At 34.1% G+C, this 15,663-nt stretch overlaps 1 protein-coding gene across 7 annotated transcripts; it reads left to right on the forward strand.

The window, feature by feature from the left end:
- Nucleotides 1-9,289: 9,289 nt before the first annotated feature.
- LOC109788229 (uncharacterized) lies at nucleotides 9,290-15,663 on the forward strand. 7 transcript variants are annotated; one of them, XR_002238712.3, is made up of 4 exons: nucleotides 9,293-11,328; nucleotides 11,483-11,675; nucleotides 14,785-15,173; nucleotides 15,374-15,663. XR_002238712.3 is itself a non-coding variant. In XM_029269212.2 (3 exons), the coding sequence occupies exons 1-3, from the start codon at nucleotides 9,812-9,814 to the stop codon at nucleotides 12,052-12,054; spliced, it is 1,719 nt and encodes a 572-aa protein (XP_029125045.2). In that variant the 5' UTR covers nucleotides 9,293-9,811; the 3' UTR covers nucleotides 12,055-14,753. The 7 variants fall into 7 exon arrangements, 2 of the variants coding, with proteins under 2 accessions (XP_029125045.2, XP_020202497.2); XR_002238711.3 differs by having other exon boundaries at nucleotides 9,295-11,328; nucleotides 14,779-15,173; XR_014434586.1 differs by lacking the exon at nucleotides 15,374-15,663 and having other exon boundaries at nucleotides 9,290-11,328; nucleotides 11,523-11,675; nucleotides 14,785-14,920.

Below are 15,663 nucleotides of genomic sequence, written 5' to 3' on the forward strand. Positions count from 1 at the left end.
TTTTCACAAAACAAGAGGTGTTCACATGCATAATCCAACTAGTGCTTCTTAATTTTGTAATATTCTTAGGTCAAATTTTAAGCACTATTTTCTTTTGTTTTTCTCATGCATTTGACACACATACACCTCTATTTTGCCTCTGTTTTTAATGTATAAAAAGTGTTAAAAGTTTCAGCCACAAACAAGACTCAAATAAACCTAATAGGAATTAGTGTTTAATAATTTTTTTTGACAAAACTTTTAACAAGACATAAAGGAAACCTAACTCTAAGAAATTTTCTAGAACTAATAGCAAATCATGAACTCAAATATGTAAAACAAAAGAACATTTAAGTAGGCATAAATTTATAAAGCAAAAGATGCACCAAACAATGATTCACAAACAACACCAAAATTTAGGTCAAACAAGCTAGTCTAGGAAGTTTCAACATACAAAGGACTACACATGACTTTCTAAGACAAAACAAGTGATTCAAAAACAAATCTAATGCAATATGAATGTTTTCCAATCACGGAGACATGTTAAGGAATGGAGAGACTCAAGTAACAATAAAAACGCACAAGTTCAAGAGTCTTAAAAGCACCAAACCGAATTGATTAACAAGAATAGGAAACAAGCAAAATATGAATCAATTACTTCTCATGTGACAAATTGAATCCGTCAAAATTATTTAGAAACATAGATTCATTAAGCAAACCAATATTTGACAAGTAAACAAGGACTAAACAACACGGAACCAAGAACAAGAGTGAGAGACACAAAACCTCAAGAACACTAGGCTCTAAATACCAAAAATGATGGAACTACTTGGAGAAGATTGATGAATCTTCAAGTGCTCCATTCCAAGACCGTTCTACTCTTGAGGAAACCTTCAAAATTGACGTGAAGCTCCTTGAAGAAACCTTCAATGGAGGAGAAATAATGGAAGATGTTCGGCCACTCCAAGCTTGGTGAAGAAACTTAAGGAACCTTACTCAAAGGTTGAAGTTCCTTTAAGAGAAAAACCTAGAGGAGAGTCTCTATAGTTTTGTGACTTAAGAGAAGAGAGAATTCTAAGAGTATAATCTGAATTCATTCATCAAAAGTGAGGTAATAGGTCAGATTTACAAATATATAGGGAGAGGTAGCTTAGAGAGCAAGCTAACCTTAACCATGGTTCACTAGGAACCATGGTAAGGTTTAGCCTAACCATCCATGGTTTCTAAAACTTGTAGGGCAAGCTAACCTTGACCATGGTTCACTTAAGAACCATGGTAAGGTCGACCTAACCTACCAAGGTTTAGAAACTTGGATGGCAAGCTTGCAAGCTTGAAGAGGAAGACTTAGAAATTCGGCCAAAGGAGAACAAAGGAGCTAGGCGGCCAAGACTCAAATTGCTCACTTGATTTATTTCAAAAATATTTGATTTGTTTTAGTTAGGTTCATCATATGATGATGAGACCTAGCTAAATCAAATTTATGAAAAATTAGGAGCAAAATGAGTCTAATATGTAAAATTTTTCCTAGGCCTAGTTCTGGCCCAATTACTAGTCACACCCTCAAGCATTGCTAAATGTCACTCATTTTTTCCTACTGAAAAAATATAAAATGAATGTATCAACAAAGGAGGTTAAATGGAGTTAAACTCTCCAAGTAACCTACCCTAAAATCATTATCCACTAACTACTAAAAGCAATTAAAGTGCCTCACAAATACAAAGGCAAAAATAGACCTATACAAGAAACTATGTACAAGCTATTCACAAATAGAGCTTAGGCCTTCTCTTCATGATAGAGTAGTCAAAGTGAAGAATACCTTAGGCTTGAGAAGCCCACTAGTCTTCAAAAGGTCCAACTCTTCTTGTATTCTTCTAGCCATAGCTCTAGTGACTGGGCCCTTGGCCCATGGTCTATCAGAATGGGTCGTTCCAAGCCACAAAAAATGCCTAAAAACCTAGTCTTGAATGGGCAGTTCCAAAACCAGAACGGGCCATTCCTAAATCAGAACGGGTCGTTCTAGCAATGCATTTTTGTGTTAATCTCAACCCCAGAACGGGCCGTTATGGTTTTAGAATAGGCTATTACAGGGTAAGAATTTAACACATAACGTTCAGATCCAGAATGACACGTTTCGAATTTGGAACGGGCCATTCTGACACCCTTCTGATGCCTATAAATAGACCGCTTGGGCACAGTTCTCAGGGCCACAAAATTTCGTCCCAAACTCCTTAGAGCTCGAAATTTCTCTCTTTTTCTCTCTTTTTGTATTTTTTGAGATTTTTGTGAGGCATATTGTAGTGTGAAAGGTTGCCACAAAGCACCTAAAAGATCCCCATATTTGAAGATTCAGTAAAGCTCGTTTTTAAGAGGTATTTCACTCAATTCTCTTCTCTTTTCTCTATTCCCTCATTTTTAACATCGTTATAATAAAAGCAACCATGTAGATATTTTAAGATCAATAATGTAATTTAAATTTCAAGCATGTAAATAAATATTAATAAAGGGGATTTAATATTTAATTTATTAATTCTTATCACGTTAATTTCATTATAGGGTACCGATTGATGGCGCTGTAAGGGTGTTTAATACCTTTCCTACACGTAACCGACCCCCGAACCCAATTCTGGTTATCAAGGCCATTATTGGATTTTTTAAAAACTTTTTCTTTTTCTAATGTTTTGAGTAAAACATTGGTGGCGACTCCATGAACCTATTTTCAAAACCATTAATTAAGGATTAGTCTGGTGTCCGAGCATTCCTTAATTGATGAGATTTTCAAAAGGATGTCTAAATCATAGGTCGCAAGATCGGAAATTTTTGGGTTGCGACAGATGGCGACTCCACTGGGGAAGTTTTAAGAGGGTCAGGCCCATATAAATGATGAAGTTAATAAAATAAGAATAATAATTTAAATATTTTTCCCCTTTACTTTGTTTGTTTTATTTGTGTGGCTTTAATATCTATTTGCCTGTTTAAATTCTGCACTTGTTTGAATAAAAATTGTACACAAACCTTTGCACACAATAGTTCTCCCTACACCCAGGGGCATGAAGGTATTAAACATAGGGAGTGGTTGACATACGACCGGCCTAAGTTTGGCCTTGGAGCCTGCAAGCCTTGTCGGAAATCACACTTAAGGTGATAACCGGTTACTCTAGCCCGAAATACTGCGACTGACCTTAGAGTTTGTCAGGTAACGATGACAGAGATATTGGGTCCCTATAATGGGGGCACCTTGGGGGCCTTTAGACCAATGAGATTAGAACTGTCCTATACAATGCACTTTTCTTGCAGGGACCACAGACCAAGGATTTAAACGTGACTGTTCGCGGATGTACATTTGTTTGAGCATATGTGTGTCACATTTGTTTGTGTTTATTTATTTCAAATGGATAAGAATTACAAACAAATAGATATTAATAAAAAAAATATGATAAAAAAATTTAACTCCCTTCTATATACCTAAACCTCAAAGTATCATATAGGATAGTTTATTTAAAAAAAAAAAAAAACAACAAAAACAAATAAATATATAGCAAAAATCATGCATCATAACCTTAGTAAAAAAATGATAAAATTTAGGCAGAAAACAAATATCATGCATCTTTTAGTTTAGCATATACATTCATTAGAAAATGGAAGGCACATAGTATGCAAAGAATTTTGAGAAAGGAGAACATTCTAAAGTACAAGAATCGTGTGCCCTTATACTAAGGAGGCCTACTAGACAGTGGACTCTCGTCATCCTTTCAACAGAAGGCAAAGCCTACATCTTCTCAAACTTCTTCCAATCTAGAAAGATGTCATTCCTCAACTCAAATAGGAGATTATTTGAAATTTTGAAAAGCAGGCACGCAAAAAAGGAAATTGAAGCAAAAAAAAACAAAAAAAGAGAGAAAAAGAATTTGCTTCAAAAGAACATAGTTTGGGAAGCTAAAGAAAACTCCGCTGATGAACGAAAAATCATGAACTTAGGGAGTTTGAAAAAATTGATAATAAGCACCCTTACACCTCCAATTCATTATCAAATCACTCCAAACCACATCTTTCTTCTCTGACTCATCAACCTCGTCAATAAAGATAAAAATTTTGGCAATCACCAAAATAGTGGGGAACCCGAAGATCCTATTGACGGTTACTTCTGATGGGAATAACAAGAAGAGAATCTGAGAAGAAACGAAGACTAATTGCAAATCAACGAACAAGCAAGCATGTCTATAGGGACATCATTCAAGCATGAGCTTCTGTAGCCCACAACAACATCATCAAAGTGCACCGACAGATCTTGTACAAAGAATGTTCTCTAAACAAACAAATAAATGAGAATGATATTTGTTGAATTTCTCAATCATCTTTGCATCCTATTTTGCACCTCATATAGATAACATGTCTTCCTGGTAAATAATAAATAAGAACAAAAAGGGAAACCTAACCTGTGCATGTTAATCGAATAATGAGATCACTAGTAATCAAGTGCAAACTCGATACATCAAATTGGAAGCACTTAAGAAACCAGTAATTACGCAAGAAGAATGGGGGGCATAACACCCCCAAATTGATGATTCAAACACCGAGAGTTCCCCATGCGAAAATGACAACTTTTGGAATAAGAGTAATGATCAAGAATGGATGAATCCTTGCTTCTAGGGAATTACAAGACAAAATTCAATTGAAGAATAAAGGCATTGCATGACAAAAACCAGCTAGTACGAAAACCCGTAAAGGGCGTCTTAGGCAAAAATTAGGGTAAAGAAATCAAAATCCCGATAGGATAGATCCTGTGCAAAAGTTAGGGATATATATATATATATATATATATATATATATATATATATATATATATAAAAGGCAATGCTTGCTCAAGTTGAAAATTGAAATGCGGCTTGAGTATTCCCTTTAGAAAGCAAGAATTCATAAAGGTTTCACTCCGAAGTCGAAAAACCCACATTCAAGCAAGTGGGAATGTGTTCCTAACGTAGTTCAACCAATTTTCAACCATGTCTCTCTAGGGGGCAACCTCGGTTAATCTCTCTGTGTATGAATCACGAACTCGGGACATGCCCGGGCCTCCGAGCTTTGCTAAAGGGGCACGTGTAAATTGGAAGTACTATTTTAAATGCCATAACATTCTATGCTAGCTTATTTTAGTTCACTTAGTGATGGTAGTTTTGCTAAGCAATTTTATGCCTATATGCTAGCTTATTGAGGGGTGTCGCTCATCCACAGGTGATGCTTAGCAAACGTTTGCCCTTGTTTGGTTAGGACATAAAAGGTCACTTAATGAGGGGTGTTTCGTTGAGAAAATTTCCCTTACTATGATAAGGCTTAGTTATATGAACCCCTTTAACAATCTCAAATTCATCATCTCACAAAGGAATATCTTAAACAACTATTTTTTTTAATTGTGCATTTCTTATTTGTCTCCTAAAAATTCTTTAGTGTTGTTTTTGGTGCTAATCTTTCAAGTGAAGGTGAACCAATACACCTTGCCACAAGGTAGCATCTTGGAATTTTGATAAAGGCTTAGGAGGACTTGATCCTTGGTTGAGACTAGCTTTGGAGAGTCTTGAAGATTAAACACAAAGAGAGGAATGACAAACACTAGAAGACTTCTTACACTAATTAGTTTGTTCATTATGTAAAAGAAGACTTAGAGACTCAAAGACTAGTTTTCATTTCATTTTCTTTTAATTTATTTCTTATAAAGACCTTTTCATTTGCAAGTGGTTTTGAGAGGTTCTAAGTACATACTTAAAACTTCAAATTTTTTTGTTGTTTGTTTAGTAATTTTTGTTAGTGCTTGTGAAAATGTATTGGAAGGCTCACAAATATCCACCCTAAGCCCTAACTTTGTTTCACATATGAACACGTCTAGCTTGTATAGTCTTACTTTCCTGTTGTTTCCTTTTTAATTATTTCAAATGTTAAAGTCTTTAAGAGGTTTCAAAGATTTATTTAAACACATTAGGTTGCATTTTTGTCTAGTATAAGAAAAATATTTTTCTTCAATTGCATCGTGAGTAAGCATACACACAAAGACTCCAATGGTAGTAATGATTCTAGTTCAACTCCAAAGCTTTCAAAGCTCATTGTTGACTAAAAGCACTAAAACTATGGAGAGAGGAGAAAAGAATAGAAAAAGAGAAACAAAAGAGAAAGAAATGAGAAAAGAAAGTCCTCCTAGAGCTAAAGCTTCAAAAGTTAAAAATGGAAGAATAACTCTTGAAATACAAAAGCAAGCATGGTAGTAGTTCTTCTAGTAATTCATCTAAGAACAAAAGTGAACAAAGTGATGACATCAATAAAGATAACTACTACTATAATGAGTTTAGGAATCATAAGCTTAAGAAAGAGAAGGACCATAGAGAGGAAGGGTATTTTTCAAAGAGTTATCCTAAGAGTGAGTCATATAAGGAGAAAGAAAAGAAAATCAAATCCTCATAAGAAAAAGAAATCCCAACACTAGTTTTAGGACTGGTTGCATAAAGCGTTTTAAGAATCTAGGGAGTGGTTACATTGTCTCTTAATGCCCCACAAATAAGACCATGATATTAAGGGGTATAGACCAATATAATAGTCTAAAGGAGAGTTGAGCCTAAAGAGACTTGTTAAAAGAATACTTGGTGTTTAACCTAAAGAGGCTTGTTGAAAGAATACTTGGTGTTTAGCCTAGAGAGGCTTGTTGAAAGAATACTTGGTGTTTAGTCTGGAGAGACTTGTTGAAAGAATACTTAGTGTTGAGCCTAGAGAGGCTTGTAGAAAGAATACTTGGTGTTTAGCCTAGAGAGGCTTGTAGAAAGAATATTTAGATCTGAGCCTGAAGAGGCTTGTTGAAAGAATACTTGGGTAGTTGCTTGGAAATGTAAGTCAAAGACTACTTAGGTTTGAGCTAGAAGTGACTTGTGAAAGAATACTTGTATCTTGAAAAAGATAGTGAAACTCAATATGGTTGGATTGAAAACTAGATGTAGTTTCTGTGTTTGAGACGAAACGATATAAAATACTTGTGTCCCTTCATTTGATTGAATTCCAGTACTTCATCTATCATAGCGTCTACTACTTCACTGCATATTAAAAACGCGAGTTTTTGATATACACTATTCAACCCCTCTTCTAGTGTATATCTTTTTCTCCAAAAGTAATTATAATTGTATATTATAGGATGTTGTAACCCCATGAAATTTTCTTGTATTGTTAATGATTAGGAATTGCTCTATGTGTTTTTGGTTAATCATTGAAATTTTGAGTATATATTGATAGTGCATTTGAAACACATATTTCAATACATTAAGTTGGGATGATTTGGCATTTAATAGTGTAAATAATTGATATATTAGATATGATTTGTATTAGTGAGTTTAGTTAGTCATGATTGTAAATTTTTATTAATTTTTGCAATTTGACCGCTTTTACACTTTGTTCTTATGTAAGCCACATCTAAAGCTTCCAATATTGGATTTGAGCGTTCTTGGTGTCCTTGAAGAATAAGAGAAAGTTCTACAAGTTCTCTGTTGGGAGTAAAGGCTAATTCGAACGTTAAATGACCTAAAAATGCATTTCAAAGTTGCAGTCCTACACAATATTTTCTTCTTTTTTTAGAATGTAATGTTAGGATTTGTTTAACGATATAATTAGTTGATTTAGTAGGATGAGCCTTTAGTTACTTTGATTAGGCCCATTACTTCATTTTTCAAAAATTGAGATTATTCTCTTAGAAGTCTCTCAAAATTCTCTCTCTCATTTCTCTTTCTCTATCTAAATTTTATTGTGTGTTCATCTATACACAAATTTTGTTAGCATCTTGATCAAGATGTTCAACTAAATTTGTTCTGCTAATTCAAGGATTCAATAGTTGTGATAACTTTTCTTCTGTCCGAATTTCAATTTCGTTTTCTATTTTTGAATGTGAACATCTTAAAACATTAAATTGGATTCAATTTGGATTGAATTTCATAGAGAATTGCAAATTGTAATTGTATTTACATTTTGAGTGAAATTTCATAGAAGCGATTATGTTATTCGTTTCTTCGGTTGAATTAATTTTTTTTAAACCGTGAAATTTGAATTATTCTTTGAAACTGGAACAATTGTCTTATAATGTGTTTGGATGAAGAATTTAAATAGAATAATTTATTTATTTAAAGAATTTCAAATTCTTTGAGGTGAAATACCTTGTTTGGATGAAGAATTTATAAAAAATTTAAAATTCAAGCATTTGTGAAATTTCTTGGAATAGTAGAATTTCAAAATTCTCCCAAAAGAGTAAGAATTTGAAATTCCTCATATTTTTTTCTTCTTATTTCACTTATATATTTTATCTTATCTTTTATCTCTTCATGTTTTTAATTATTGAATATTCAAAAATATATTTAAAATTATTAAATATTATCTAATATTATTTTTTAAAATTATTAAATATTTAAAAATTAGTTAATATTTATTTTTATAAAATTTAATTTAAAAATCTCAACATATAAATATATTTTTTAAATCAATTTTATCATGGTGGAATCAAATTATCATATCCAACCTAACAATTTAAAATTTGATAAATTTGAATTGGCTTATCCAAACAAAATATTTTAAGAATGATAGAAATTGAAATCAAAGTAATTCAAATACCAAGAATTTAAAATTTTTTAAATTTGTAAAATTCCTTATTCAAACACACCATTATTAAATTGTTATTTCTTCAATTGAAATTCAATTTTATTATGAAATTTTCATACATTTTAGCTTTTCATATACATTGTTCATTAAAAATCTTCTTACTAATTCGTATTATAAAATTTATGTTCAATAATTTATATATTCTCACCTAAGGTTTCTTATATTGTAAAATTAAAGAGAAAAATAATTTAATTTGATAGTATCTCGACAATTCATATCATACATATTATATATGCACAATATTCTAGTTATGTTTTATATATAGAAAATTTACGCATTATATTATGTTGTGTTTGTATAGGTGTATAACATGGTAAATCACTACATGTTACATTAATTTTAATATATATATATATATATATATATATCATTATTTAATATTGGATTATTTTGATTTATTATGACAATAAGATTAGAGCATAAATTGTCCTTACTATCCAAAAATAAAAAAAAAATAAAATAAAAAAGGCCAATCTAGTTGAATGGTTGGTCACGTATATAGAAAAATTTTATAAAATACTTAGATCAATACAAAATTTTATAAATACAATGTAGCACACGAACACATTTAGTTCAAATTAATTTTACAATAAAATCATTCAACAAAATAATATTAAAATAAAATGTATCTTCAAAACGAAAAGGTATTTCCAAATTTATAGCTGCTTGTTTTTCCAACAAAAAGGGCAGCTTGGATTTGGAATTGAAAGTTTGAATCAGACATATCTATCCTTTCTGTGAATCCAACAAATTCCCATTCGTATGTATAAGTTCCCAAAATCAGACATATCAATTTCTCGAATTTGATTTGGAGCCAACCCATCACATTTTCAGGTACCCATTTCCCAGATCTTCATCGATCAATTAATCTCCTTTTCGTTTCCCAATTTGCTCGCTCTCAAATCCTGGATCTTGCCGAAGCTTTTTCAGTTCCGTTATTTTGCTTTCCAGAGTAAGACGAAGTAGTTAAGCAGGTTTGTCCTTGGGTGTGGCATAAGCACTTTTAGCGTTGCAGAATAAAACCCAATTCTCAAAATTCCATCTTTTCATTTGGGTCTGTCTTGAAAATTGAACCTGGTTAACCAATGAATGTGATGATGCTGGTTTTGTAGCAGGAAATTGAGGTTGGTTTGTACAATTGTTGTTTTACTTTTTGGAAGATATGAGTAGGTCTCCTTCGTTTTCAGTGAAAACAGAAGTGAGTCCGAGTGTTGATTCAGAATCATTGCAACGATGGGTTGTTGCTTTTTGTGCTATAAGGTTTGATCTTGAACAGGGCCAGCTTGTGGAAGAGTGTTATCCCCAGGGTTGTCTTTCCCATGATGAGGAGCTTGAGATTGCTTATAGTTCCTTTCCTGATTCGGTTTCACAGCACCAGAACCGCACCAGCATTCATGATTGCATATTTTTTTTCCGAATTCGCAGGCTCCTTAAGAAATCCTTAGATGAGAAGGGTGTTGCTGATGGTAGCAATGGTTTTAAATTCTTGTATGGTTATGTGTTTAATAGGCAGAGACACGACGAGCGGTTAAAGCGAGGTGGTGAGCAGAAGTCTGTGGTCATTTTGTCTTACAGTCCTTATGCAAGTGTGTTTAGACCTTTGTTGCAAATTGTAGGTCCTTTGTTTTTTGACATTGGTAAGAAAGCATTGGAGCATATTGCTGCTTATGTTTCAAAATGGCCTGCTCCTGTTCCTGGTAAGGTAATGGATCTTCCTATTGGAAATGCAACCCTTAAAGTGAATTTGCCACCTGCTCACAGTTTGCCGTTAGAAGGTGGAGTGCCTTTTAAAGAGGGTGCTTCTCCTGTGGTGCCTTTTGTTCCTAATAATCAGTCTGTTCCACATGGTCTTTTTCATGATTCGGATCTTTTTGGTTCGTTCAGAGGGATTTTATTGCAGCTTTGGCTTTTGTGGGAGTTGTTACTCATTGGTGAGCCAATTCTCATAATTGCCCCCACACCTCCCCAATGTTGTGAGGCTGTAGCTAGTCTTGTGAGTTTGGTTGCTCCATTACTTTGCAGTGTTGATTTCCGGCCTTATTTTACGATTCATGACCCTGTGTTTGCACGCTTAAACTCAATCCAAGAAGGTGAAGCTTTCCCCCCAATGATTTTGGGGGTGACAAACATTTTCTTCCTCAAAGCTCTGCGTAGAATCCCACACATCGTCTCAGTTGGAAGTCCCCCTCCTAATTCAAACAGGGTTTCCCTTTCAACTAGGTCTTCTACTGGGAGACTCTCTGGCAGATCAGAAGGTCTTGGGAAGTTCTCTCCTTCAAATTTATTGAGTGCGGTTCGGCTGCGGAGAGATGGTCCTCTTTGTCTCATGACAGAACATAAGGAAGCCATTTGGAGTACCTATTCTGCCACAACTAAGCCAGATACTTCTATCTTAAATAGGCTTATAGATGCTGGAGTGACACCAAGAGTTGAGGAATCAATGTCTGTTGTGAACAATGAGATATTGAGGAGACATTTCTTGGAGCTCACTACAAACTTTTTGGCTCCTTTTAGCCCATATTTTAGGACTTCAACACCATCAGAAGGATCTTCTCCTTATGTAGACCCTCCTCCTCTACCTCCATTCAATGCCGATGAATTTCTAGCAAGTTTATCAGCAAGAGGTCCCGGGAAGTTTATATTAAAGCGAATGAGATCTAACTGGCTTGACTTATACAGGTAATAATTTTGCATGCTCTATTAACCGGCTTGATTTATACATTTGCTTCCAACTTCTCTGTAATATAGTATTTTATATTATGCCCTTGCACTTAATTTGCAGTTCTTATTAGATTTATAATCTTCACTTAATTTGCTCGAATGCCCTCATCAGGCAATTCCTGAAGGGACCCAACTTTATGCCGTGGTTTCAGAGAAAGCGTGCTGTTGCTGAACAAGAACAAGATAGATTATGGAGACAAGCAAGAATGAAAACTGACATACAGCAGCTTATTTCTAGACTGTCTGAATTGGAAATTGTGGATTCCTTCAATGTTATAGAAAGACTTCTCCTCAGAGAAATACAGGTGATCTACTTTCCTAGGATCCTTAAATAACTTGTTGGTTGACGAAGCCTTTATCTTTTCCCAGAATGAATAAAAAATGCTTTATCCATATATTTTATTTGTTATTGTTTTTTCAATATTCTTAATGATATGCATCCATGATGTGATGATGTTTTCATTATTAAATTTAGCAAAGGAATTAATATCTATCGTAATACACATCCAGGATATTGCTGTACTGGGATTTTATTATTAATATTTACTATTTATTTATGTGATAACAGTAATGTTTTATTCAACTCGATAAATGTTTCACAAAGTCATCAAATATTGATCTACCAGTAGGAGCTGAGAATTTTTTTCATCCATATTTGTTTGTGTGGATGTGCAGGCTTCATAGAATTCCAAGGACATGTTTGAGTTGGTGTCTGTTCATAATCTAGGGACATTAGAATAACTGAATTGTGAATTTTCCTAGAACAAGCTTGTATATAGACTAAGGATTTTAATATCCCTCATTTCTTTCTTGTTATGGCTGTGAGGAGTTAGGTTCAAAATTCTACAGTAAAGTTGTAATGTTTTCCTTTCTATTATGGAGGTGTCTACTATGATTCTGTTCTGTATAGGGTGGAACTAAAACTTATTGTGAAGGGGACCAGACCAAACATATAGCCAATGTTGTGAAACTGAATAGTTTATGCAGACTCAATATCCGTCTATAAACTTGACTTTTAAACTCAAATTTTTATGTAACTCCCTTGGCCCCAACCTTGTGTGTTCGCAAGTTGCCCTTCCCCCTGCATATCGTCCTCCTTCCTTTGTGGTCACAGTTTGCAGGTTATGCAGAAACCAACTCAAGGCTGTTCTCGTCAGAGATTGTCAGAGGAATGGGTTGCAAACAGGCTACAGTATCATGATCTGTTTTCTTGAGTGTGTTTTATCTGGTGTGGTCACAAAAGTTAAAAGAAGAAACTAAGTTGAATGAAGTTGATTTTGGAATTTTGGGGGAAAATTTTGAGACGTTCAATCTCGTTAACTCACTCCTAGTCTTATCAGTCTCTCCAAGTTTGCCCAAGTATATTCAAGCTTGACAGAGTCAGAATTTGCGAGTTAGTACATAAACCCTACTTAGAAACATAAACTCGGACAAATCAACTCGCGAGTTTGACAATAATGCATATAGCTTTAAGAGATTTTTCATCTCTCTTTTTCTTTTAATTTTGAATTTTTTTTCTTTTATTTTGTATGGGTAAATCTTGTATGATAACATTTTCATGAAACTTCCCATTAACTAAAGGAATTATGCGAGGATCATCAACACTGCCTCTGGTTCTGAGTATCATGAACCAAAAACACAAATGATCATATATTTAGTGAAATGTGTGGAAACCAAAAAGTTATACAAGATTTCATTTATTATTGAGGCATATTTTTGAATTGATGTAACTTATAATAAGCTATTATTATTCTAGTACTTTGCTGTAAGATAGATGTCCTTTTAAGAGAAAATACCCTTGAATTTACCTGTTGACTTTATATTTGTTCCCCCGGATTGTTCCTTCTGCTGAGAATAACTGTAACACTATGGTATCAGTGAATCCATTGTAGTGAGGAAATGATTTGTCCCATTCCATTGGTCTTTTTGGAGCTTAAAAAGGTTATTTCTCAGCTCCAATGTGAATGTATTCCCTAGAAAAAAAAATGCACCTTGTAAGTTGCATTTCTCTTTCTGCCTTTGATGCTGGCAATTACTTTCCCAGTGTTTATGGGGCAAAAAATATTGTGTGGTCTGTGCCTATTAATATATCTTGATTTGGGATATTAAGAATAAAAACTAACAAAGAATTCCTTTCTGACTGGACTTCTGATGATCTGATCCATTTAAAAGTGCGAACAAGTGCATTGATGTTGTCTTGTTTTATAAGTATATATTGTGCTCAGAGACCAAGTCTTACTACTTAATATATAAGAATCAATAACTGCTTTTATACTGTCACATTGTTCATATCTTACGGTTCTAAAACCTTCACTGCCAGTGTGAGGTGAAACTTAAACTTTGCTTAGTACTTTCTCTGAAACACTAGCCAGTATTGTGAGTATAACCAATTTAGCATGATTAGAGGTAGGGACATAAATGAGTCAAGCCTAGATGAATGCTAGTATTCTCAAACTTGTTCAGTTAAAATAATCCAAAGAGTTGTGTTCAATCAGGCTAAAATTTTGTGCTGAATCTTGCATGTCCCCTAGCAGTTCTTGATCAGTATTCTGTAAATGATGTATTGTATGCTTACACTGTTTCACATGCATAAACTAATTAAACTTTTAAACATGTATTCAGGCTCGTAGATGATGGGCATAAACTTAGTGAAGTCTGAAAGATAAACAATTTATTGGTTGGTAATGTGCTAGGATAGAAGCACAAAATTCCGTTCCCTTGGAAAAGTTTTGGTTCACTTAACCTGATAGTACAGGCAGTTATAAGTCTTTACTCAATTAGGATATGTATAGGCTAGTTAATATCTCAAGGTTTTCTGGTTTTCTAATATAAGAATTAGCAGCAATATGTGATTAGAATGGGAAGTAGCTTTGAGAGTCGAAGACCTTGGAGCTGGCTAAGAATAGTGTGATTAAAAAAACATTCTGCATATTGACAGATTGTACACATTTCATGAGGCAATGGCAAAAGAGGAGATCAAATGTGAGACCCAAACTGGTTAAAATGTTTTAAGAATGAAAGATTTTCTGAAAATGCTTTGAAGTTGTCAAATGTTTTGCTGTATACTTTTTCTTCTGGACATATTTTTCTAGGTGATTGCATGTTGTGTGATTCATGCTATTTTTCAATAAGAGATTGTATGTTTCATACCATGAAGCTTAGGGTGAATTGGGATGAAATTTTGTGCCATATTTAAAGCTTTCCACATGTATTCAGCTTGCAAGCATATCTTTACTTTTGAATAAAGGACAATAGATGTATAGTGTCCCTTTTGTATTGTATTATGTACAAAGCAGAACTTTAGTATTTGTTGCATAATGTGTTGCAGAACATTATACCCCTAATCGCAGAATTATTTATGCTGCAAAATTCATATTCCCTTTTGTTTAACTTGAGGCGATTTATCAGCTGCAGCAATCTGGAAAGGGTACTGTTGCTTCCATGGCTACCTCTCAGAAACTAAGGGCAGACCTTCAGGCTGTTTTCCATGTGCTTTCAAAGGACATGCAACAACTTATGCTTTCAAATCCTGAAAGGGCATCCCTTCTTCAAGGAAGTTCAGAGTTGACAAAACTTCCGGGTCGACCACTTATACAAGTTGCAGTTGTTTCCCCAACGTCTCCTCGGTAATGGGGAAAACTCGTACAAGTTGCAGTTGTCTCCTACACTTTGATAACGGGGAAAACATGAAACCGGTGGTGTTGGTATATAGGATCTTCTTGTGCTTCTGAAGGACAAATTAATTCATTGACTACTTCAATCTGATTGAGAGGAGTTCTCTGATTCTTGACAAGTCATGTAGGGTAAGACTCTTTCATGTATTTTCTTTTTTAATCCGTGCAAATTACAATGACAACAACAAAATTCAAACCTAAGATCATGTGCATAGTAACTTAACCCTTCATCACTAGACCAACCTTGATGGTTCAGTCTCTTTCGTATATATTTACACTTAAAGCTGCTCAAGTCACTTGTTTGCTGATTTTCATCTTCAAATAAACAGTTGTGCAGTAACTGCTGCCATTTATATTGATCAATACACTTAAAGCAGCCGGTGTGGTGTATGATCCTCTCATGGAAAACGTGGATGGAAAGTCCTTTTGGTGTTAAATTATGAGGTTTTGTTGATTGCCTTTTTTGGCAGAAATTGAGGCTTCGTGTTGTTCCTGTTCTGGAAAGATCAAGCTGTAAATTACTGTGTTAGATTTCGGTAGCTGTCTCTTCAATGTTTTTTACAATTCCAAAATTTTCAAATCATATAACGCTTGTTTGATGCCCGGTTCATTTACTTTA

This window comes from Cajanus cajan, chromosome 6 (assembly GCF_000230855.2).
Source record: "Cajanus cajan strain Asha chromosome 6, NIPB_CcT2T_4, whole genome shotgun sequence".
Classification (NCBI taxonomy): domain Eukaryota; kingdom Viridiplantae; phylum Streptophyta; class Magnoliopsida; order Fabales; family Fabaceae; genus Cajanus; species Cajanus cajan.